This window comes from Saccoglossus kowalevskii, chromosome 10, assembly GCF_978046115.1.
Source record: "Saccoglossus kowalevskii chromosome 10, keSacKowa6.1, whole genome shotgun sequence".
In the NCBI taxonomy this organism is placed as follows: Eukaryota; Metazoa; Hemichordata; class Enteropneusta; family Harrimaniidae; genus Saccoglossus; species Saccoglossus kowalevskii.
This window is the reverse complement of record NC_140650.1, coordinates 33175145-33200939: the sequence shown is the minus strand read 5'-3', so window position 1 is coordinate 33200939 and position 25795 is coordinate 33175145. Positions and strand designations below refer to the sequence as shown.

General features: G+C 42.2%; 1 protein-coding gene across 1 annotated transcript in view; it reads right to left on the bottom strand.

Moving 5' to 3' along the window:
• The window catches only part of LOC100366752 (uncharacterized), a 43842-nt gene that overhangs the window by 5068 nt on the left and 12979 nt on the right, over nt 1-25795 (bottom strand). The window contains exons 2-3 of the mRNA XM_002734017.4: nt 1703-2005; nt 984-1313 (exon numbers count right to left, since the gene is read on the bottom strand). Of these exons, the coding sequence (XP_002734063.2) occupies nt 984-1313; nt 1703-2005 (633 nt within the window). The remainder of the gene's footprint in view (nt 1-983; nt 1314-1702; nt 2006-25795) is intronic.

The following is a 25795-nucleotide window of genomic DNA, read 5'->3' as shown; positions in this document are numbered from 1 at the left end:
GTGTTAGAAACACTACGATAAAGTGTGGGTTTATAGATATGGTAAAATTGCACGAGGGAACCATCAATTTTCAAGACTCTGATCAAAAATGAAATACCACGAGAAAGTGTAGGTTACCGCATATAACACCACAATGTAAATCACACAAGCTTAAATTACAATTTACCCGCCCAATATACTCTGAATATTTACACACACCTACATCTCATGATGGACACACAAAATAGTGGAAACAATAATTGCATCAAATTGAATTAAATATTATGTTCTTAATGCGAAACGAACACTGTGTAAATGCATTTTGAGTACAATATGAGTATAAAAATGTTCTACATGGAGATATTGTATACATCGACACTTTGTAACATACTAGTAGTTGATTTGTATCAATTTTACACCCAGAATGAACTTCCATTGTACACACTTCAAAATAAAAATTACTGTTTATACAAATCATTTTAACTAATGCACTCTGTACTCGACCAATGGCATGATTAGCTGTGAGTTTACGTGCATGTCAAACTGTTTGTAGAAGGGTTCTGAATGACATCTGTACGTAACTCATTTCTTGCTAAATCCCCCGAATTAGTTAAACTGGATATATGCTAATCTGTGAATATATTTTTCAATATCATGTGTTTACAATTATGATCATCATTGTAAACATTCATGAGACTCACTGCCTTGAGTTGAACGAAATATCTTTTATCAGCCAAAGCTTGCAGTGTTGGTCATTAGTAACACATTAACTGATAGGGCGATTGCATTTTGAACTCTACAGACATTGGAGGATAATTAGTTTGTTAGTATGTGAGTATGTGAGGACGGATGGTGTTTAGAGTTACGGTTAAAATCAAGAGTGAACACCAGAACTAAATTTGTGAATACAATCTTATTATTTGTGATCGCATGCCGAATGTCAATTGTAAATTGCAAATGCAACAAATATAACTATCCCCAGATTGTTATACCCTGATATTTACCTTCCAGTACAATCAAGTCCACTGTGTCTTTGGCGTTCATATCTTCTGTGTTTGTACTTTGGCATACGTATCTACCCATATCAGCTTGACCCACATTGTCCATGACCTTTGTAATACTGGTGTACAGATTCAGTTCATCAGTATTCACGTTCCTTGTCGTGCGTACTGAACGTCGGCGGCGTCTGTAAGACGAAGTCACGGGCCAGAAATTGGAGAAGCTTGCGTCACGCGCAAAGCTAGCTTCAAGTGACGTGTAGTTGCTGGCGAGGCAGGTTAAAGTGACGGTGTCGCCAGGCTGTGCTACGAAAATTCCATTCGGATTCGCGAGGGCTGGTAGTTGGATTGAGAAAAGAAAGAAAAATAAAGTTAATACACGTGATTTCATTTAACTCTTTGATAAGAAAATCGTGCGTTAGAAAGTTATGAATATTATGAGACCCCATGGTACATTCACTGGAAAAGTAGGAGTGTGCCGAACAATGCTGATCGACTTTTGAGTCAAAATGTTTTGAAATGGGTTACCATCATTATTCCGTCTGGATTATGTTTCAGCACCTGTATGTGAAAATAATTCTTGAAAATGAAAAAAATTCCGCATACAAAACCGTCATAAATCTAATTTAACATTTTTACTATTTTTCTCGAGAGCTTGGGTACCGGCAGTACTGGTGGAACATCCCAGCATCTTGAGTATTCGGGATGAGAACGTATGAACATACCCATCGGAGACACCAATACAGCGGATACGGTTTCCCCCGTTGAGGGCACTTCGCAAATATATCGTCCTGATTTTTGCGCCTCCATGCTTGTAATCCGGAATCGTACAATAGACATGCCATTATCCCTGATATCAGTCATGACCAAAAGCTCACTATTTTCGACTTCGCCAACGGGGAATGGCGGATGGAAGACAGTATAATCGACTTGAACGTCCGCACTTCCGCCACTCAGCGATGCTTGACACTCGAAGGTGACCTCTTCACCTATTCCTGCAATTATTACACCTGGTGGCACCATCTGCACTACAAGAGTAAATGAAATAAACAACAAAACACCGTTAATATTGCATGTTCGCTTATTCGGTTGCTGCGCAAATAATTATTATTTACAAGGGAACTGTGGGTAACATTATTAAATACATCTCAAAAAAATATGGTATGATTCATCATGAAATAGAAACGTAGTTGACATTATGCATAGCAGTATTCCTTTGTTGCGATATTGTAAAATGAAATAATAGCCATCCATCCTTTCCCACTAACTCTTAAGAAATAGTAGCCACCCCTTCTTCCCACGAATTCTAAGAAATATTAACCAGCATCATCAGCCAGCAACTTTTCTGATAACATTTCCACAAGAACAGAATTTGGTATATTAGTATATTACAATTTTTTCTATAGTTTCGGTTGAAACAAAGCATCATCATAAAACTTCTCATAAGTACTCGACTTGTTGCTACGGTAACAACTCAACTGGCTCTAAATATCCATGTTGCTAGTTTAATGGATAACTATTGTCAAAATATTAAGTAATGTCAAAAATGAATAGAATGTCACCTGATTTACCTCTATACTGTTTATAAAGGGCTACTTATTTTGAGAATGTATGTAGTGACTGTATTTCGACTAATTAAAAAATGATCTGATAACTATATGTAGGTCGGCAAGGGGTATTTTCGTAAGCTGTAATCAATTGTTTTTATTTTCGTAATAATGAAATTTAAATGAATAAAATACGTAAATTCGTAGAGATGGACAAGGTGTAAAATGTAATCAGCTATTTTATTCGTCCGTAATTTGTACAAAGATATTAATTTTTGTAAGCGTATAAAGCATTTTCTAAATTAAATGTCATAATTTCCAATTTTGGTTCGTAAACTCAAATTATCAAAAATATTATAAAAACGTAAAATGTAATCAGGAATTTGCTTTATCTGTAAAGTGTAAAAATCTATTTTTTTATTATAAATGGAACTTTCATTTTATTTCCTGTAAAAACGTAAAATACCGTAATTATTTCTCGTAACCTGTACTAGCTATCCCCCTCGCCACATAACATTTCAGGAAAGTTCAAAACATAACCACAGAGGGAGCTGTTTCTAATTGAAACGATGCATTTTCTTTGGATATTTGACTATCGCTAGCATCATTTATTGACAAGCTAAATTTGGCACTTATTTTAAATCGAATAAATCTTTCTCCATTCCAACTATCACATATTAGAGTATCGCATGTAACGGATAAGCAAACACGTGACAGAAAATTGTGCATTGTAAGCCAATCTGATTAAAATAAGATCCTAGTTTTGTTTTGTTTTTTGTATATATATTGTATAATTATTTTATTTTATTTTGATCTAGTATTAATTTTTTGAAGTTCGCGAAAGCCAACAAAAAAAAATAAAAAAAAATATCAAAGTAAAATAAATATATAAAATGAAATACATAAGATTTTAATCAGATTGATTGTAGGTATAATGGTAATATACTACATGTTTTATACCACGATTACATGTTTTATACCACGATTACATGTTTTATACCACGATTACAATATGCCATGCAAACAAGTTTGAACAACGACCTCAAGCTCGAATTTTAGCTCGAGCCGAAATCGATCTCAGCACTACTGAGCAAGTTACTGTGCACACATACAGTCAGTGCATTATGGGAGTGCAATTACCCTGGCATATTATATATAACTGGATTTGTATTATCACACTGGAAATTCACTAAATTATTTTTTTGTTTCAAAAACTGCAGCAGCATGAGGCGTCGTTTTTTTAAAGAGGTTTGGCGGTCCGGATTCACTTTTTTAAATCATAAAAAAATAGTTCATTTTGTCTGTAACGGCCATGTTGTGTATAAAGAAGTCATTACCATATTTCGTGTCAAATGAAAGAGAATATAATATTCTACAATCATGTTCTAGTACAAAATAACCAGTTCATAATGGCTCAATTGTGTGTAATTAATGCCTACTATTTTTTTCTTCTACAGAATTGGTCGACATAAATTTAGAGTGGTTGACGCGTTGTTGGGGCATAGTTACCAGTACGTCGCATGGGACCCATGTCGTTGTGATGACTGTATTCTGACTGCAGAATAACCAAACCTGGCATTAATTCGTAGAATTAGTGGGGAGGAGGGTGGCTACAATTTCCGAGAAAGTAGTAGGGAACTTGAAGGAGGAGCGACTATTTCTTAGGAGTTAGTTGGGAGCAAATAAGGGTGGTTAATATTTTTAGGAGTTAGCGGGAAAGGGGAGGATCGTGGCCGATTATTTAGACACTAGTAAGAAAGGAGGGTGGCTAGTATTTTTAGGGGTTATTGGGAAAGGGGAAGGTGGTGTCTACTATTACTTCAAGCTGGCTTCCAGTGAAAACTAGACCTGATATTCAAGTTATTCGCCTCTTATTTCGTTATTTTTGCCTTTCAGAATAAAAATATTTGTTTCTTCATCTGTTTTGAGAAATGATTTTAAAACATTTCAACAAAAAATGTGCCTCGTCTCAGATGTGTCGATATTTTTTTTCTGGAATATCAACATTGTTATATTTTTCACTTAGGCTTCTAAATGTGTCCAAGTATTTGTTAAAGACCACCAGGAAACCGCGATTTGTGATTTATTAATATTTACTCTAAGTTTGTGTAGCTTGGGGTAAAAGAAAGAATAAAGTATGGTAGCCATCATTATCCATTTGTCTAATCATAAGCTACGCAAAACATTATAAATCAATGTACAATGTGTGTGATACTATTTCTACTACCTTGAATTTAATTTAATTAAACCCAATGAAAACGCAACCATATATAGAATGACAATTTAATATACAAGTAGTTTAATTAAATTTCATTTTTATATAAGATTGCAATTTAATTGGGTTTAATTAAATTCCATTTTTATACAGGGTTGCAATTTAATTTAAAATCACAAATCTTGGTTTAATAGTGGTCTTTTTCAAATGAGAAGTCTTATTCCTCAGCTCCCGAGAGTGAGCTGTATTTGTATTTATGTTTGTGACCGTTGCTGTGTCTGCGGAAGTACTATGGGGGATTGCATGATGGGAGTGATAAGTCTTTTAATCAGTAAATTAATTTCAGAAAAGTGAAAACTAGAGTAACTGTGGAATGAAGGTTGGTTTTCAATATTAAATATCATGAAATATGGATGAAATAATGAAAAGAAACTGAACTGGTACGAAAGGGCAGTAAATGCAGCCAGAATGCAAGGTCAGAATCATAGGTGGTCAAAATACGTCACAATACATCCATCATGGCGGCTGCGAAGTTTCAACAATTATGGATGCGGTAATATTTGTACAATAGAAATTAATACAAGAACCCTGTGACGTTTATCTTGAGAAATTGAGAAGACGAAAATCCTTTGGGACAGTCGTTCTCGTGAAACAATGGACATACTTCTCCAGGGTATTTATACCCCGCACATTAAAGCGCGGTAGTCGTCGCGCTGCGCATGTGCGAGATATATGGGTCTCATATAAGCAAATATGGCGACTTTGACTGTAGCGCAGATCAACGAGTACGAACTGACACGTTTCCATGCTGTAATTAGGTAATTTTCATGTGATTGGAAGGTATCGAAGGTATCAGTGCAAGTCGCGCCCAGGTCAAACCTCATACTTGTGATTTCCATTTGAAGAGCGCATTGGATTGTGAGAAAATCAATGTTTATCAACACAACTGTCGAACATGCGCAGCGCGACGACTACCGCGCTTTAATGATTGCCCAAGGCTGGTTGATGACGTTTTTAGATGGGTGACTCAGTAGAAGTATTCGCCGTGACTCAGGACTTTTCGTTCGGGTCTATAAAACACTTGTAGAGACATTGTTTTTGAAAGTGTCCAACAGTAAAGATACGCCTTTGAGCGCAACCCGTTAAATAGAATGGACAGCATTTTTAAACCTCTTGTAGCAGACCATGTTACAATATTAGGTTCAGTTGTATACCAGAATACAAGCTTGTCGTGGTCCAACATTATTGCTGGAATTTGTGGATCCACTATCGTCATATTACCTAGTTACATGTTACATGTTACTGTCAGGAAGGTTTAATATCGTGTTTGTATTTGCACAATGTGAAAGCGAGGTTTATTGTCAAAATATATACGGGTGCTAGTATGCGTATTAAAAATTTGACCTATGCACTTTCGTTTCATGTGTTAAAAGAAAATCGCGATGTTCTCATGGAATTATTAAATTATTAAAAGTGTCACTAAACTGTACATTTTGACGACTCGTATGCGATTATAAGATTATATTTCAGGTATACTCGAAGATAATCTAAGCACGGTGCTCTTTATAAATGTCATGGTTCACATATTTTCATTATTTATTGTCACAGTTTCTAAATTTCAGTTTTTATTGTTCATAAATATTTACAGTAATAAAACAGTTTCCCGTTCCGAAACCATTTCCAGTTATTATGATTGTGGCAGCCCCCCTCCACACACAATAAAACAGGACTGCGTGACTGGTAATTCTAATTACTAGTAACTACTATTGTGCAATATTTGCCAAGCCTTGCTTCTACCAGTCATTTAAGTCAACTCCCACATTGTCCTTCACAGGGAAGGTTAATTCAGATATATTGTAAATTACATAGAGGTAACACTACAATACATTTCCCTTTACATTCCTTTCTATTACACAGCAGTCTTTGTGCTGGGGCAGATATGGCTCACAGCCATCACCAGTTCTCTTGTTCCTCAGCTCCTGAGAGCGAGGTTATTTGTAGATATGTTGGCGATCGCCTCTGTGTCTGCGGAAGTACTATGGGAGATTGCATGATGCGAGTGAAAAATCTTTTGATCAGTGAGATAATTTTAGAAAAGTGAAAACTAGAGTGACTGTGAAATAAAGGTTGGTTTTAAATATAAAATATCATGGAATCTGGATGAAATAAGGAAAGGAAATTGAACGGGTATGAAAGTAAATGTGGCAAGAATGCAAGGTCAGAATCCGGGGGTCAACATACGTCACAATGTCAATACATCCATCATCATCCATCGGCTGTCAACAACTATGGATGCGGTAAAAGTCTTGATTTGCAGTTTGCGTGAATGGCCGGGAAAAATCATGCCAATTCTGTGCTTCAGTAAGAGTATTTGCTGCTTTTTGTGCAATGGAAATTAATTCAAGTAATGCTGTCAAGGGACATTTTCTTCTAGTAAACAAAACAACCCTGGGACGTTTATCTTGAGAAATTGAGAAGACGAAAATCTCTTGGGACAGTCGTTGTTGTGAAACAATGGACATAATTCACCAGGGTATCAAGGGTAGTTTTGATTATTAAAAAAGGGAAACTGCTGCTTTATGGAAAAGCAAAAAATGTCAATGTCATTGACCACAGTAATTCTAAATCGATGTTGGTTTTAATTGGTGTTGCCTGATGTAGAAGTAATAACATTACGATGTTTTTGAGTTTAATAGTAAATTATTAATATTAAGAAATTAATAGTAAATGGTAGACTCCCTTTTGATTAACATCAGTATAACCTGGTTGACAACAATGAATTTCTAACAACAAGGCAATTAGGACAAATTAATAAAAATATACAAACATCATTTATACCAACTTGGAAAAGTGAATTACAAAACGACAATTAATCAAACCAAAATGAAATATAAATAAATTAAGAACATACAGAGAATTAAAAAAAAACAATTTTGCTTTAGAAACCTACCTTGTTACCCTGCAAAATATTGTGACTGACAAACACAACGGAATACCCCTTGCTAATAGATTATGTAACCTTTGTGATCAGAATCAAGTAGAAGATGAATATCACCTAATGATGTCATGCAAAAGTTGTACCCCCGATAGAAATGTCTTATTTGAAATGGCAAAAACCAAAATTTGTCACCAAAGACACAATTCATAGCCTTGCTAAACAACAGTGGTCTAACACTCCCTGTAGCAAGGTGCCTAAAGAAGTGTTTTGAAATAAGACAGCAACCCCAGTGACAATTTTCGTTCACAGTTAAGTTTTGCATTTTTTCTATCTTTTTATTGTATAATAATTTAGTCTTAATATTTTCTTTCTCTGTTACAGTAATGTATTAGCTTAGTATTTTGTATGTTTTTATTTTATATTATTTATTTAATTTTTTTAACCTTTTATTCTTTCTTAAACATTTATAGCCATTGCCAATCTCTCCGGGGAATGTGCAAGTGTTAATAAAATTAATATTATTTAATTAATGACCCCGCACATTATTGATTGGCCTTGGCTAGTTGAAGCGATTTTTAAATGGGCGACTCGATAGAAGTATTCGCCGTGACTCAAGACTTTTCATTCGGGTTAATACAACGCTTACATGTTACTGTCAGAAAGGTTTAATGTCTTGTTTGTATTTGCACAATATGAAAGAGGGGTTTATTGTCAAAATGTACTAGTACATGGGTGGTTGTATGCATATTGAACTATACAAAATTTGAATTATGTCACCAAACTGTACGTTTTGACGACTCGTATGCAATTGTACTTCTGATATACTCGAAGTGAATCTCAGCACTGTACTTTTTATAAATGTTATGGTTCGGTTAATAATGTCCTGGAAACTGTGCAGAAAATCACAGACTTTCATTATTTTTTGTTCATAGTTTTTTTCTAAATTTCAGTTTTTATTGTTCATAATTATTTACAGCAATAACACTTGTTTTCTGTTGTGAAACCATTTCCAGTTATTATGAATGTGTACATGACAGCTTTCCCCCACACAATAAGACATGTATGGATATGTGCGAGTATGTTTGTTGGGTTAATATGCCACTTCTTTATATCCCACAATGTCTTGTAATTCTAACTAACTACTATTTCGCAAATTTGCGTAGCCTTGCTTCTACTCCCATATTGTCCTTAATAGTGAAGGTTAATGCGGATATATTGTAAATTACACAGAGGTAACACTACAATACATTTCCCTTTACATTCCCTTGTATTACATAACAGTCTTTGAGCTGAGGCAGTTATGGTTCTACAACCATCACCAGTTCTCTTGTTTAAACTGTCTATATGTGCGCAGTCTATCTAAGACAAACTTAACATTAACTATTTTGCGCATGCGCTTTGGTACAATTCGTTGACAGTTTTTCCGTGTGAGTAGTAAAAGCAACTGAATCATTGAGATATCACGTGCTATGAGATTCAAGTCTACAAAATATTTGACATCGTGCAGACAATAATCACACCAGACGGGCGGGATGACGTCCTATCACGCGGGCTTTTTACATCGGTCTTTTGTTTAAAAAATCACTATAAATAAAAGCTAGGAACGAATTTGTTTCCGTGAGTACAATTCAATGCCACGCGAGGGATGCAAATCATAAAGACGCTCTTTGACAGCCTGTATTCTGTGTAGATTGTAATCGCTACTGATGACTAAACTACTAATGTATTGGGAAATCAAATTAATTATATTGGTGATAATCACTTTGTCTCTGTAATCACTCTGTATTCGGAAATGGCGAGAGATTGGAACAAACACAAACAATTATTATATGCAGATGGATTTTTCATTCCTCAAATGCCCACATGATCACAATTGTACCATTGTTGAAAAATACATTCTTTGTTGTCACAAAATTCGAACGTATGCTGCATGTTACCTCGTATACGGCGATCATCGCTATTGGAGTGAAGGACTACTAGTATACGGCGATCATCGCTATTGGAGTGAGGGACTACTAGTATACGGTGACCATCGCTATTGGAGTGAGGGACTACTAGTATACGGCGATCATCGCTATTGGAGTGAAGGACTACTAGTATATGGCGACCATCGCTATTGGAGTGAGGGACTACTAGTATACGGCGATCATCGCTATTGGAGTGAGGGACTACTAGTATACGGCGACCATCGCTATTGGAGTGAGGGACTACTAGTATACGGCGACCATCGCTATTGGAGTGAGGGACTACTAGTATACGGCGATCATCGCTATTGGAGTGAAGGACTACTAGTATATGGCGACCATCGCTATTGGAGTGAGGGACTACTAGTATATGGCGACCATCGCTATTGGAGTGAGGGACTACTAGTATACGGCGACCATCGCTATTGGAGTGAGGGACTACTAGTAAACGGCGACCATCACTATTGGAGTGAGGGACGACTAGTATACGGCGACCATCGCTATTGGAGTGAGGGACTACTAATAAACGGCGATCATCACTATTGGAGTGAGGGACTACTAGTATACGGCGACCATCACTATTGGAGTGAGGGACTACTAGTATACGGCGACCATCGCTATTGGAGTGAGGGACTACTAGTATACGGCGACCACCAATATTGGAGTGAGGAACTACAAGTATACGGCGACCATCGCTATTGGAGTGAGGGACTATTAGTATACGGCGACCACCAATATTGGAGTGAGGAACTACAAGTATACGGCGACCATCGCTATTGGAGTGAGGGACTACTAGTATACGGCGATCATCGCTATTGGAGTGAAGGACTACTAGTATATGGCGACCATCGCTATTGGAGTGAGGGACTACTAGTATATGGCGACCATCGTTATTGGAGTGAGGGACTACTAGTATACGGCGACCATCGCTATTGGAGTGAGGGACTACTAGTAAACGGCGACCATCACTATTGGAGTGAGGGACTACTAGTATACGGCGATCATCGCTATTGGAGTGAGGGACTACTAGTATACGGCGATCATCGCTATTGGAGTGAGGGACTACTAGTATACGATGACCATCGCTATTGGAGTGAGGGACTACTAGTATACGGCGACCATCGCTATTGGAGTGAGGGACTACTAGTATACGGCGACCATCGCTATTGGAGTGAGGGACTACTAGTATACGGCGACCATCGCTATTGGAGTGAGGGACTACTAGTATACGGCGACCATCGCTATTGGAGTGAGGGACTACTAGTATACGGCGACCATCGCTATTGGAGTGAGGGACTACTAGTATACGGCGATCATCGCTATTGGAGTGAGGGACTACTAGTATACGGCGACCATCACTATTGGAGTGAGGGACTACTAGTATACGGCGATCATCGCTATTGGAGTGAGGGACTACTAGTATACGGCGATCATTGCTATTAGAGTGAGGGACTACTAGTATACGGCGACCATCGCTATTGGAGTGAGGGACTACTAGTATACGGCGACCATTGCTATTGGAGTGAGGGACTACTAGTATACGGAGATCATCGCTATTGGAGTGAGGGACTACTAGTATACGGCAACCATCGCTATTGGAGTGTGGGACTACTAGTATACGACAACCATCGCTATTGGAGTGAGGGACTACTAGTATACGGCGATCATCGCTATTGGAGTGAGGGACTACTAGTATACGGCAACCATTGCTATTGGAGTGAGGGACTTCTAGTATACGGCAACCATCGCTATTGGAGTGAGGGACTTCTAGTATACGGTAACCATCGCTATTGGAGTGAGGGACTACAAGAATACGGCGATCATCTCTATTGGAGTGAGGGACTACTAGTATACGGCGATCATCGCTATTGGAGTGAGGGACAACTAGTATACAGCGACCATCGCTATTGGAGTGAGGGACTACTAGTATACGGCAACCATCGCTATAGGAGTGAGTTACTACTAGTATACGGCGACCATCGCTATTGGAGTGAGGGACTACTAGTATATGGCAACCATCACTATTGGAATGAGGGACTACTAGTATACGGCGACCATCGCTATCACGCGGGCTTTTTACATCGGTCTTTTGTTTAAAAAATCACTATAAATAAAAGCTAGGAACGAATTTGTTTCCGTGAGTACAATTCAATGCCACGCGAGGGATGCAAATCATAAAGACGCTCTTTGACAGCCTGTATTCTGTGTAGATTGTAATCGCTACTGATGACTAAACTACTAATGTATTGGGAAATCAAATTAATTATATTGGTGATAATCACTTTGTCTCTGTAATCACTCTGTATTCGGAAATGGCGAGAGATTGGAACAAGCACAAACAATTATTATATGCAGATGGATTTTTCATTCCTCAAATGCCCACATGATCACAATTGTACCATTGTTGAAAAATACATTCTTTGTTGTCACAAAATTCGAACGTATGCTGCATGTTACCTCGTATACGGCGATCATCGCTATTGGAGTGAAGGACTACTAGTATACGGCGATCATCGCTATTGGAGTGAGGGACTACTAGTATACGGTGACCATCGCTATTGGAGTGAGGGACTACTAGTATACGGCGATCATCGCTATTGGAGTGAAGGACTACTAGTATATGGCGACCATCGCTATTGGAGTGAGGGACTACTAGTATACGGCGACCATCGCTATTGGAGTGAGGGACTACTAGTATACGGCGACCATCGCTATTGGAGTGAGGGACTACTAGTATACGGCGATCATCGCTATTGGAGTGAAGGACTACTAGTATATGGCGACCAACGCTATTGGAGTGAGGGACTACTAGTATATGGCGACCATCGCTATTGGAGTGAGGGACTACTAGTATACGGCGACCATCGCTATTGGAGTGAGGGACTACTAGTAAACGGCGACCATCACTATTGGAGTGAGGGACTACTAGTATACGGCGACCATCGCTATTGGAGTGAGGGACTACTAATAAATGGCGATCATCACTATTGGAGTGAGGGACTACTAGTATACGGCGACCATCACTATTGGAGTGAGGGACTACTAGTATACGGCGACCATCGCTATTGGAGTGAGGGACTACTAGTATACGGCGACCACCAATATTGGAGTGAGGAACTACAAGTATACGGCGACCATCGCTATTGGAGTGAGGGACTATTAGTATACGGCGACCACCAATATTGGAGTGAGGAACTACAAGTATACGGCGACCATCGCTATTGGAGTGAGGGACTACTAGTATACGGCGATCATCGCTATTGGAGTGAGGGACTACTAGTATACGGCGATCATTGCTATTGGAGTGAGGGACTACTAGTATACGATGACCATCGCTATTGGAGTGAGGGACTACTAGTATACGGCGACCATCGCTATTGGAGTGAGGGACTACTAGTATACGGCGACCATCGCTATTGGAGTGAGGGACTACTAGTATACGGCGACCATCGCTATTGGAGTGAGGGACTACTAGTATACGGCGACCATCGCTATTGGAGTGAGGGACTACTAGTATACGGCGATCATCGCTATTGGAGTGAGGGACTACTAGTATACGGCGACCATCACTATTGGAGTGAGGGACTACTAGTATACGGCGATCATCGCTATTGGAGTGAGGGACTACTAGTATACGGCGATCATTGCTATTGGAGTGAGGGACTACTAGTATACGGCGACCATCGCTATTGGAGTGAGGGACTACTAGTATACGGCGACCATTGCTATTGGAGTGAGGGACTACTAGTATACGGAGATCATCGCTATTGGAGTGAGGGACTACTAGTATACGGCAACCATCGCTATTGGAGTGTGGGACTACTAGTATACGACAACCATCGCTATTGGAGTGAGGGACTACTAGTATACGGCGATCATCGCTATTGGAGTGAGGGACTACTAGTATACGGCAACCATTGCTATTGGAGTGAGGGACTACTAGTATACGACAACCATCGCTATTGGAGTGAGGGACTACTAGTATACGGCGATCATCGCTATTGGAGTGAGGGACTACTAGTATACGGCAACCATTGCTATTGGAGTGAGGGACTTCTAGTATACGGCAACCATCGCTATTGGAGTGAGGGACTTCTAGTATACGGTAACCATCGCTATTGGAGTGAGGGACTACAAGAATACGGCGATCATCGCTATTGGAGTGAGGGACTACTAGTATACGGCGATCATCGCTATTGGAGTGAGGGACAACTAGTATACAGCGACCATCGCTATTGGAGTGAGGGACTAATAGTATACGGCAACCATCGCTATAGGAGTGAGTTACTACTAGTATACGGCGACCATCGCTATTGGAGTGAGGGACTACTAGTATATGGCAACCATCACTATTGGAATGAGGGACTACTAGTATACGGCGACCATCGCTATCACGCGGGCTTTTTACATCGGTCTTTTGTTTAAAAAATCACTATAAATAAAAGCTAGGAACGAATTTGTTTCCGTGAGTACAATTCAATGCCACGCGAGGGATGCAAATCATAAAGACGCTCTTTGACAGCCTGTATTCTGTGTAGATTGTAATCGCTACTGATGACTAAACTACTAATGTATTGGGAAATCAAATTAATTATATTGGTGATAATCACTTTGTCTCTGTAATCACTCTGTATTCGGAAATGGCGAGAGATTGGAACAAACACAAACAATTATTATATGCAGATGGATTTTTCATTCCTCAAATGCCCACATGATCACAATTGTACCATTGTTGAAAAATACATTCTTTGTTGTCACAAAATTCGAACGTATGCTGCATGTTACCTCGTATACGGCGATCATCGCTATTGGAGTGAAGGACTACTAGTATACGGCGATCATCGCTATTGGAGTGAGGGACTACTAGTATACGGTGACCATCGCTATTGGAGTGAGGGACTACTAGTATACGGCGATCATCGCTATTGGAGTGAAGGACTACTAGTATATGGCGACCATCGCTATTGGAGTGAGGGACTACTAGTATACGGCGACCATCGCTATTGGAGTGAGGGACTACTAGTATACGGCGACCATCGCTATTGGAGTGAGGGACTACTAGTATACGGCGATCATCGCTATTGGAGTGAAGGACTACTAGTATATGGCGACCAACGCTATTGGAGTGAGGGACTACTAGTATATGGCGACCATCGCTATTGGAGTGAGGGACTACTAGTATACGGCGACCATCGCTATTGGAGTGAGGGACTACTAGTAAACGGCGACCATCACTATTGGAGTGAGGGACTACTAGTATACGGCGACCATCGCTATTGGAGTGAGGGACTACTAATAAACGGCGATCATCACTATTGGAGTGAGGGACTACTAGTATACGGCGACCATCACTATTGGAGTGAGGGACTACTAGTATACGGCGACCATCGCTATTGGAGTGAGGGACTACTAGTATACGGCGACCACCAATATTGGAGTGAGGAACTACAAGTATACGGCGACCATCGCTATTGGAGTGAGGGACTATTAGTATACGGCGACCACCAATATTGGAGTGAGGAACTACAAGTATACGGCGACCATCGCTATTGGAGTGAGGGACTACTAGTATACGGCGATCATCGCTATTGGAGTGAGGGACTACTAGTATACGGCGATCATCGCTATTGGAGTGAGGGACTACTAGTATACGATGACCATCGCTATTGGAGTGAGGGACTACTAGTATACGGCGACCATCGCTATTGGAGTGAGGGACTACTAGTATACGGCGACCATCGCTATTGGAGTGAGGGACTACTAGTATACGGCGACCATCGCTATTGGAGTGAGGGACTACTAGTATACGGCGACCATCGCTATTGGAGTGAGGGACTACTAGTATACGGCGACCATCGCTATTGGAGTGAGGGACTACTAGTATACGGCGATCATCGCTATTGGAGTGAGGGACTACTAGTATACGGCGACCATCACTATTGGAGTGAGGGACTACTAGTATACGGCGATCATCGCTATTGGAGTGAGGGACTACTAGTATACGGCGATCATTGCTATTGGAGTGAGGGACTACTAGTATACGGCGACCATCGCTATTGGAGTGAGGGACTACTAGTATACGGCGACCATTGCTATTGGAGTGAGGGACTACTAGTATACGGAGATCATCGCTATTGGAGTGAGGGACTACTAGTATACGGCAACCATCGCTATTGGAGTGTGGGACTACTAGTATACGACAACCATCGCTATTGGAGTGAGGGACTACTAGTATACGGCGATCATCGCTATTGGAGTGAGGGACTACTAGTATACGGCAACCATTGCTATTGGAGTGAGGGACTACTAGTATACGACAACCATCGCTATTGGAGTGAGGGACTACTAGTATACGGCGATCATCGCTATTGGAGTGAGGGACTACTAGTATACGGCAACCATTGCTATTGGAGTGAGGGACTTCTAGTATACGGCAACCATCGCTATTGGAGTGAGGGACTTCTAGTATACGGTAACCATCGCTATTGGAGTGAGGGACTACAAGAATACGGCGATCATCGCTATTGGAGTGAGGGACTACTAGTATACGGCGATCATCGCTATTGGAGTGAGGGACAACTAGTATACAGCGACCATCGCTATTGGAGTGAGGGACTAATAGTATACGGCAACCATCGCTATAGGAGTGAGTTACTACTAGTATACGGCGACCATCGCTATTGGAGTGAGGGACTACTAGTATATGGCAACCATCACTATTGGAATGAGGGACTACTAGTATACGGCGACCATCGCTATCACGCGGGCTTTTTACATCGGTCTTTTGTTTAAAAAATCACTATAAATAAAAGCTAGGAACGAATTTGTTTCCGTGAGTACAATTCAATGCCACGCGAGGGATGCAAATCATAAAGACGCTCTTTGACAGCCTGTATTCTGTGTAGATTGTAATCGCTACTGATGACTAAACTACTAATGTATTGGGAAATCAAATTAATTATATTGGTGATAATCACTTTGTCTCTGTAATCACTCTGTATTCGGAAATGGCGAGAGATTGGAACAAACACAAACAATTATTATATGCAGATGGATTTTTCATTCCTCAAATGCCCACATGATCACAATTGTACCATTGTTGAAAAATACATTCTTTGTTGTCACAAAATTCGAACGTATGCTGCATGTTACCTCGTATACGGCGATCATCGCTATTGGAGTGAAGGACTACTAGTATACGGCGATCATCGCTATTGGAGTGAGGGACTACTAGTATATGGTGACCATCGCTATTGGAGTGAGGGACTACTAGTATACGGCGATCATCGCTATTGGAGTGAAGGACTACTAGTATATGGCGACCATCGCTATTGGAGTGAGGGACTACTAGTATACGGCGACCATCGCTATTGGAGTGAGGGACTACTAGTATACGGCGACCATCGCTATTGGAGTGAGGGACTACTAGTATACGGCGATCATCGCTATTGGAGTGAAGGACTACTAGTATATGGCGACCAACGCTATTGGAGTGAGGGACTACTAGTATATGGCGACCATCGCTATTGGAGTGAGGGACTACTAGTATACGGCGACCATCGCTATTGGAGTGAGGGACTACTAGTAAACGGCGACCATCACTATTGGAGTGAGGGACTACTAGTATACGGCGACCATCGCTATTGGAGTGAGGGACTACTAATAAACGGCGATCATCACTATTGGAGTGAGGGACTACTAGTATACGGCGACCATCACTATTGGAGTGAGGGACTACTAGTATACGGCGACCATCGCTATTGGAGTGAGGGACTACTAGTATACGACGACCACCAATATTGGAGTGAGGAACTACAAGTATACGGCGACCATCGCTATTGGAGTGAGGGACTATTAGTATATGGCGACCACCAATATTGGAGTGAGGAACTACAAGTATACGGCGACCATCGCTATTGGAGTGAGGGACTACTAGTATACGGCGATCATCGCTATTGGAGTGAGGGACTACTAGTATACGGCGATCATCGCTATTGGAGTGAGGGACTACTAGTATACGATGACCATCGCTATTGGAGTGAGGGACTACTAGTATACGGCGACCATCGCTATTGGAGTGAGGGACTACTAGTATACGGCGACCATCGCTATTGGAGTGAGGGACTACTAGTATACGGCGACCATCGCTATTGGAGTGAGGGACTACTAGTATACGGCGACCATCGCTATTGGAGTGAGGGACTACTAGTATACGGCGACCATCGCTATTGGAGTGAGGGACTACTAGTATACGGCGATCATCGCTATTGGAGTGAGGGACTACTAGTATACGGCGACCATCACTATTGGAGTGAGGGACTACTAGTATACGGCGATCATCGCTATTGGAGTGAGGGACTACTAGTATACGGCGATCATTGCTATTGGAGTGAGGGACTACTAGTATATGGCGACCATCGCTATTGGAGTGAGGGACTACTAGTATATGGCGACCATTGCTATTGGAGTGAGGGACTACTAGTATACGGAGATCATCGCTATTGGAGTGAGGGACTACTAGTATACGGCAACCATCGCTATTGGAGTGTGGGACTACTAGTATACGACAACCATCGCTATTGGAGTGAGGGACTACTAGTATACGGCGATCATCGCTATTGGAGTGAGGGACTACTAGTATACGGCAACCATTGCTATTGGAGTGAGGGACTTCTAGTATACGGCAACCATCGCTATTGGAGTGAGGGACTTCTAGTATACGGCGATCATCGCTATTGGAGTGAGGGACTACTAGTATACGGCGATCATTGCTATTGGAGTGAGGGACTACTACTAGTATACGGCGACCATCGCTATTGGAGTGAGGGACTACTAGTATACGGCGACCATTGTTATTGGAGTGAGGGACTACTAGTATACGGCGATCATCGCTATTGGAGTGAGGGACAACTAGTATACAGCGACCATCGCTATTGGAGTGAGGGACTACTAGTATACGGCAACCATCGCTATAGGAGTGAGTTACTACTAGTATACGGCGACCATCGCTATTGGAGTGAGGGACTACTAGTATATGGCAACCATCACTATTGGAATGAGGGACTACTAGTATACGGCGACCATCGCTATCACGCGGGCTTTTTACATCGGTCTTTTGTTTAAAAAATCACTATAAATAAAAGCTAGGAACGAATTTGTTTCCGTGAGTACAATTCAATGCCACGCGAGGGATGCAAATCATAAAGACGCTCTTTGACAGCCTGTATTCTGTGTAGATTGTAATCGCTACTGATGACTAAACTACTAATGTATTGGGAAATCAAATTAATTATATTGGTGATAATCACTTTGTCTCTGTAATCACTCTGTATTCGGAAATGGCGAGAGATTGGAACAAACACAAACAATTATTATATGCAGATGGATTTTTCATTCCTCAAATGCCCACATGATCACAATTGTACCATTGTTGAAAAATACATTCTTTGTTGTCACAAAATTCGAACGTATGCTGCATGTTACCTCGTATACGGCGATCATCGCTATTGGAGTGAAGGACTACTAGTATACGGCGATCATCGCTATTGGAGTGAGGGACTACTAGTATACGGTGACCATCGCTATTGGAGTGAGGGACTACGAGTATACGGCGATCATCGCTATTGGAGTGAAGGACTACTAGTATATGGCGACCATCGCTATTGGAGTGAGGGACTACTAGTATACGGCGACCATCGCTATTGGAGTGAGGGACTACTAGTAAACGGCGACCATCACTATTGGAGTGAGGGACTACTAGTATACGGCGACCATCGCTATTGGAGTGAGGGACTACTAATAAACGGCGATCATCACTATTGGAGTGAGGGACTACTAGTATACGGCGACCAACACTATTGGAGTGAGGGACTACTAGTATACGGCGACCATCGCTATTGGAGTGAGGGACTACTAGTATACGGCGACCACCAATATTGGAGTGAGGAACTACAAGTATACGGCGACCATCGCTATTGGAGTGAGGGACTATTAGTATACGGCGACCACCAATATTGGAGTGAGGAACTACAAGTATACGGCGACCATCGCTGTTGGAGTGAGGGACTACTAGTATACGGCGATCATCGCTATTGGAGTGAGGGACTACTAGTATACGGCGATCATCGCTATTGGAGTGAGGGACTACTAGTATACGATGACCATCGCTATTGGAGTGAGGGACAACTAGTATACGGCGACCATCGCTATTGGAGTGAGGGACTACTAGTATACGGCGACCATCGCTATTGGAGTGAGGAACTACTAGTATACGGCGACCATCGCTATTGGAGTGAGGGACTACTAGTATACGGCGACCATCGCTATTGGAGTGAGGGACTACTAGTATACGGCGACCATCGCTATTGGAGTGAGGGACTACTAGTATACGGCGATCATCGCTATTGGAGTGAGGGACTACTAGTATACGGCGACCATCACTATTGGAGTGAGGGACTACTAGTATACGGCGATCATCGCTATTGGAGTGAGGGACTACTAGTATACGGCAACCATTGCTATTGGAGTGAGGGACTTCTAGTATACGGCAACCATCGCTATTGGAGTGAGGGACTTCTAGTATACGGTAACCATCGCTATTGGAGTGAGGGACTACAAGAATACGGCGATCATCGCTATTGGAGTGAGGGACTACTAGTATACGGCGATCATCGCTATTGGAGTGAGGGACAACTAGTATACAGCGACCATCGCTATTGGAGTGAGGGACTAATAGTATACGGCAACCATCGCTATAGGAGTGAGTTACTACTAGTATACGGCGACCATCGCTATTGGAGTGAGGGACTACTAGTATATGGCAACCATCACTATTGGAATGAGGGACTACTAGTATACGGCGACCATCGCTATCACGCGGGCTTTTTACATCGGTCTTTTGTTTAAAAAATCACTATAAATAAAAGCTAGGAACGAATTTGTTTCCGTGAGTACAATTCAATGCCACGCGAGGGATGCAAATCATAAAGACGCTCTTTGACAGCCTGTATTCTGTGTAGATTGTAATCGCTACTGATGACTAAACTACTAATGTATTGGGAAATCAAATTAATTATATTGGTGATAATCACTTTGTCTCTGTAATCACTCTGTATTCGGAAATGGCGAGAGATTGGAACAAACACAAACAATTATTATATGCAGATGGATTTTTCATTCCTCAAATGCCCACATGATCACAATTGTACCATTGTTGAAAAATACATTCTTTGTTGTCACAAAATTCGAACGTATGCTGCATGTTACCTCGTATACGGCGACCATCGCTATTGGAGTGAGGGACTACTAGTATACGGCGACCATCGCTATTGGAGTGAGGGACTACTAGTATACGGCGACCATCGCTATTGGAGTGAGGGACTACTAGTATACGGCGATCATCGCTATTGGAGTGAGGGACTACTAGTATACGGCGACCATCACTATTGGAGTGAGGGACTACTAGTATACGGCGATCATCGCTATTGGAGTGAGGGACTACTAGTATACGGCAACCATTGCTATTGGAGTGAGGGACTTCTAGTATACGGCAACCATCGCTATTGGAGTGAGGGACTTCTAGTATACGGTAACCATCGCTATTGGAGTGAGGGACTACAAGAATACGGCGATCATCGCTATTGGAGTGAGGGACTACTAGTATACGGCGATCATCGCTATTGGAGTGAGGGACAACTAGTATACAGCGACCATCGCTATTGGAGTGAGGGACTAATAGTATACGGCAACCATCGCTATAGGAGTGAGTTACTACTAGTATACGGCGACCATCGCTATTGGAGTGAGGGACTACTAGTATATGGCAACCATCACTATTGGAATGAGGGACTACTAGTATACGGCGACCATCGCTATCACGCGGGCTTTTTACATCGGTCTTTTGTTTAAAAAATCACTATAAATAAAAGCTAGGAACGAATTTGTTTCCGTGAGTACAATTCAATGCCACGCGAGGGATGCAAATCATAAAGACGCTCTTTGACAGCCTGTATTCTGTGTAGATTGTAATCGCTACTGATGACTAAACTACTAATGTATTGGGAAATCAAATTAATTATATTGGTGATAATCACTTTGTCTCTGTAATCACTCTGTATTCGGAAATGGCGAGAGATTGGAACAAACACAAACAATTATTATATGCAGATGGATTTTTCATTCCTCAAATGCCCACATGATCACAATTGTACCATTGTTGAAAAATACATTCTTTGTTGTCACAAAATTCGAACGTATGCTGCATGTTACCTCGTATACGGCGATCATCGCTATTGGAGTGAAGGACTACTAGTATACGGCGATCATCGCTATTGGAGTGAGGGACTACTAGTATATGGTGACCATCGCTATTGGAGTGAGGGACTACTAGTATACGGCGATCATCGCTATTGGAGTGAAGGACTACTAGTATATGGCGACCATCGCTATTGGAGTGAGGGACTACTAGTATACGGCGACCATCGCTATTGGAGTGAGGGACTACTAGTATACGGCGACCATCGCTATTGGAGTGAGGGACTACTAGTATACGGCGATCATCGCTATTGGAGTGAAGGACTACTAGTATATGGCGACCAACGCTATTGGAGTGAGGGACTACTAGTATATGGCGACCATCGCTATTGGAGTGAGGGACTACTAGTATACGGCGACCATCGCTATTGGAGTGAGGGACTACTAGTAAACGGCAACATCACTATTGGAGTGAGGGACTACTAGTATACGGCGACCATCGCTATTGGAGTGAGGGACTACTAATAAACGGCGATCATCACTATTGGAGTGAGGGACTACTAGTATACGGCGACCATCACTATTGGAGTGAGGGACTACTAGTATACGGCGACCATCGCTATTGGAGTGAGGGACTACTAGTATACGGCGACCACCAATATTGGAGTGAGGAACTACAAGTATACGGCGACCATCGCTATTGGAGTGAGGGACTATTAGTATATGGCGACCACCAATATTGGAGTGAGGAACTACAAGTATACGGCGACCATCGCTATTGGAGTGAGGGACTACTAGTATACGGCGATCATCGCTATTGGAGTGAGGGACTACTAGTATACGGCGATCATCGCTATTGGAGTGAGGGACTACTAGTATACGATGACCATCGCTATTGGAGTGAGGGACTACTAGTATACGGCGACCATCGCTATTGGAGTGAGGGACTACTAGTATACGGCGACCATCGCTATTGGAGTGAGGGACTACTAGTATACGGCGACCATCGCTATTGGAGTGAGGGACTACTAGCATACGGCGACCATTGCTATTGGAGTGAGGGACTACTAGTATACGGCGACCATCGCTATTGGAGTGAGGGACTACTAGTATACGGCGATCATCGCTATTGGAGTGAGGGACTACTAGTATACGGCGACCATCACTATTGGAGTGAGGGACTACTAGTATACGGCGATCATCGCTATTGGAGTGAGGGACTACTAGTATACGGCGATCATTGCTATTGGAGTGAGGGACTACTAGTATACGGCGACCATCGCTATTGGAGTGAGGGACTACTAGTATATGGCGACCATTGCTATTGGAGTGAGGGACTACTAGTATACGGAGATCATCGCTATTGGAGTGAGGGACTACTAGTATACGGCAACCATCGCTATTGGAGTGTGGGACTACTAGTATACGACAACCATCGCTATTGGAGTGAGGGACTACTAGTATACGGCGATCATCGCTATTGGAGTGAGGGACTACTAGTATACGGCAACCATTGCTATTGGAGTGAGGGACTTCTAGTATACGGCAACCATCGCTATTGGAGTGAGGGACTTCTAGTATACGGCGATCATCGCTATTGGAGTGAGGGACTACTAGTATACGGCGATCATCGCTATTGGAGTGAAGGACTACTAGTATATGGCGACCATCGCTATTGGAGTGAGGGACTACTAGTATACGGTGACCATCGCTATTGGAGTGAGGGACTACTAGTATACGGCGACCATCGCTATTGGAGTGAGGGACTACTAGTATACGGCGATCATCGCTATTGGAGTGAAGGACTACTAGTATATGGCGACCAACGCTATTGGAGTGAGGGACTACTAGTATATGGCGACCATCGCTATTGGAGTGAGGGACTACTAGTATACGGCGACCATCGCTATTGGAGTGAGGGACTACTAGTAAACGGCGACCATCACTATTGGAGTGAGGGACTACTAGTATACGGCGACCATCGCTATTGGAGTGAGGGACTACTAATAAACGGCGATCATCACTATTGGAGTGAGGGACTACTAGTATACGGCGACCATCACTATTGGAGTGAGGGACTACTAGTATACGGCGACCATCGCTATTGGAGTGAGGGACTACTAGTATACGGCGACCACCAATATTGGAGTGAGGAACTACAAGTATACAGCGACCATCGCTATTGGAGTGAGGGACTATTAGTATACGACGACCACCAATATTGGAGTGAGGAACTACAAGTATACGGCGACCATCGCTATTGGAGTGAGGGACTACTAGTATACGGCGATCATCGCTATTGGAGTGAGGGACTACTAGTATACGGCGATCATCGCTATTGGAGTGAGGGACTACTAGTATACGATGACCATCGCTATTGGAGTGAGGGACTACTAGTATACGGCGACCATCGCTATTGGAGTGAGGGACTACTAGTATACGGCGACCATCGCTATTGGAGTGAGGAACTACTAGTATACGGCGACCATCGCTATTGGAGTGAGGGACTACTAGTATACGGCGACCATCGCTATTGGAGTGAGGGACTACTAGTATACGGCGACCATCGCTATTGGAGTGAGGGACTACTAGTATACGGCGATCATCGCTATTGGAGTGAGGGACTACTAGTATACGGCGACCATCACTATTGGAGTGAGGGACTACTAGTATACGGCGATCATCGCTATTGGAGTGAGGGACTACTAGTATACGACGATCATTGCTATTGGAGTGAGGGACTACTAGTATACGGCGATCATCGCTATTGGAGTGAGGGACTACTAGTATACGGCGACCATTGCTATTGCAGTGAGGGACTACTAGTATACGGAGATCATCGCTATTGGAGTGAGGGACTACTAGTATACGGCAACCATCGCTATTGGAGTGTGGGACTACTAGTATACGACAACCATCGCTATTGGAGTGAGGGACTACTAGTATACGGCGATCATCGCTATTGGAGTGAGGGACTACTAGTATACGGCAACCATTGCTATTGGAGTGAGGGACTTCTAGTATACGGCAACCATCGCTATTGGAGTGAGGGACTTCTAGTATACGGCGATCATCGCTATTGGAGTGAGGGACTACTAGTATACGGCGATCATTGCTATTGGAGTGAGGGACTACTAGTATACGGCGACCATCGCTATTGGAGTGAGGGACTACTAGTATACGGCGACCATTGCTATTGGAGTGAGGGACTACTAGTATACGGAGATCATCGCTATTGGAGTGAGGGACTACTAGTATACGGCAACCATCGCTATTGGAGTGTGGGACTACTAGTATACGACAACCATCGCTATTGGAGTGAGGGACTACTAGTATACGGCAACCATTGCTATTGGAGTGAGGGACTTCTAGTATACGGCAACCATCGCTATTGGAGTGAGGGACTTCTAGTATACGGTAACCATCGCTATTGGAGTGAGGGACTACAAGAATACGGCGATCATCGCTATTGGAGTGAGGGACTACTAGTATACGGCGATCATCGCTATTGGAGTGAGGGACAACTAGTATACGGCGACCATCGCTATTGGAGTGAGGGACTACTAGTATACGGCAACCATCACTATAGGAGTGAGGGACTACTAGTATACGGCGACCATCGCTATTGGAGTGAGGGACTACTAGTATATGGCAACCATCACTATTGGAATGAGGGACTACTAGTATACGGCGACCATCGCTATTGGAGTGAGGGACTACTAGTATACGGTGATCATCGCTATTGGAGTGAGGGACTACTAGTATACGGCAACCATTGCTATTGGAGTGAGGGACTACTAGTATACGGCAACCATCGCTATTGGAGTGAGGGACTACTAGTATACGGCGATCATTGCTATTGGAGTGAGGGACTACTAGTATACGGCGACCATCGCTATTGG